This window comes from Cannabis sativa, chromosome 4 (genome assembly GCF_029168945.1).
Source record: "Cannabis sativa cultivar Pink pepper isolate KNU-18-1 chromosome 4, ASM2916894v1, whole genome shotgun sequence".
Lineage (NCBI taxonomy): Eukaryota > Viridiplantae > Streptophyta > Magnoliopsida > Rosales > Cannabaceae > Cannabis > Cannabis sativa.
In genome coordinates this window covers 73,798,236-73,800,343 of record NC_083604.1, presented here as the reverse complement: position 1 = coordinate 73,800,343, position 2,108 = coordinate 73,798,236, and the positions used below count along the sequence as shown (strand labels likewise).

The window sequence follows — 2,108 nt, the reverse complement described above, 5'->3', positions numbered from 1 at the left end:
GAGGAAATTATATTGTATATTCATGTTATTTTATTTATTTTAAATTTTACCTTTATTTTTATATTTTTTAAGATTTACATACTTTTATAGATAATGTTTTCATTATACCCCTCAGACTAATATAAAATATGTGCTAGACTTAAGTGTAGAGTAAATAAAGATATATTAAGAAATCAATTCAAAAAAATGAATATACTTTAATAAAATATAATATGAAGATATTTTTAATTAATGGATATAAAAAATAGGTATTTTTCAACTTATCCCTATAATTTTTCCAACCATAAGTCTATTTATATTTGAGCATTGTTATTTTTGTCACTTAAGTTACTTTTTTTTTTTTTTTGAGAAAAACACTTTACTTAATACTATGTTGATGTGCTGCTTTTTAATTATTTAGTATTTTTTTCCCAATATTAGAATGCAGCTATAAAAATATACTAAGAGATAATTAATACCTTAACATATCCTTTAACAATTCTCTTTAAATTCATAACAACACACAAGATACATATATAGCATAGAAGAGGAGAAATAATCAATACCAAAAGTGCCATACACATAAATTGGCACCTTACATTATTAAACTCAAAATACACATTCTTATCAGTACAATTAAGTAACCATTTTAACAATACATATTAATTTGGTTGTTTATTATTATTAACTTTAGACATCATTGTAACAAACTCATCCATATTAATAAAACCATCTCCATCAATATCAACTCCCTTAACCATATTCCGGCAAGCCCTCATGCTACAACCTTCTCCAAGCTTCTTCAAAACATAACAAACTTCCTCGGCGCTTATTCGGCCGTCGCCATCAATATCGAAAACCCGAAAAGCATTTTCGATATCCTCAGCCTTAGCCTTAGCCTTAGCCTTATTGCTGCTGCCACCACCACCAGATCCCAGGTTGAATAACTCCACAAACTCCTCGAAACTAACGGAGCCATCTCCGTCCGAATCGAGTGCCCGAAAAGAGTTGGCTATCTCGGAATCTGTCATTTGACGGTCGAGAAGAGTGAGTGCTGACTTGTACTCTTCTCTGCTGATCTTTCCGTCTCTGTTTGTGTCGAATTTCTCGAAAGCCCATCTCAATTCATCCATGTTCGGCACCTGATTATGATTATAGTGATGAGAGTGAGACGACGTCGTTTTGTTCTTCCTTGGGGATACTGACTTGGAAGAACGACGTCGTCCCTGGTTATCATAGTTTGTAAAGCTCAAATGTGACATTTTTTTTATGAATTCAAATGAATGGATGAGATCTTTGGTATTTTATTACACAATATAACTTCTCTATATATAGTCATTTTATAAGGAGAGAATAATATAATGCGCTATATGTTATATAAAGAAAAAGGATCGATATTTTTATTTGGGGAAGAATATAAAAGGATATTTATTATAAATATCAGCACAAATATATTAATTATAATTTTTGATGAAAAGCTCCGTTTTTTTTTTTTTTAAGAAATTGCAGAGGTTGTTGGCTTTTTATAATATATATGTGATACATAATTTTTTTAAAAAAATTATTAAACTTATTAAGTTATGAGTTTTTTTTTCACAATATTTAATTTATTATTAATAACAATGTACATATTATAAATTTGTAGACACAATTATATTTTACTAATCAAATACTCAGACACAAATTTAACTTTTATAAAAACAAATCGTTCAAGATAATCATACAACTTTAAGTACTTAAATCTAAAAAAAAAATCAAAAACACTAAATTTTTAAAGAAACCTAACATTTACGTGTGACTTTGCAGGTAACTTCCATCTAGTTTAGTTTAAACTTAGGATTTTTTTTTTCCATAAAACTTAGAAAAAATAAAATATATAATTCCAATATTTTGCAAAATAAATTTGAGCTGAAATTTTTCTAATAAATTTATAAATGATCATGAATTTATAGCCTGTATTTATAAATATTAATAATATGAAAACACAAGAGGATATGTAATTTAGGGCAAACAATTAAAAAAAAGTTGAAACCAACATCTCATGTGGCTATACGACAGCTTTTAAAATTACCTGACCAACCTGGTGCAACCACGTAGCTCAAAATCAAATTATTGGTTTCAATGTATTG

At 27.9% G+C, this 2,108-nt stretch overlaps 1 protein-coding gene across 1 annotated transcript; it reads right to left on the bottom strand.

The window, feature by feature from the left end:
- Positions 1-467: 467 nt before the first annotated feature.
- On the bottom strand, positions 468-1,374 carry LOC115715333 (calcium-binding protein CML24). The gene has a single exon (XM_030644193.2). It carries the CDS (start codon positions 1,239-1,241, stop codon positions 642-644), a length of 600 nt encoding a protein of 199 aa, XP_030500053.1. The 5' UTR covers positions 1,242-1,374; the 3' UTR covers positions 468-641.
- Positions 1,375-2,108: the final 734 nt, after the last annotated feature.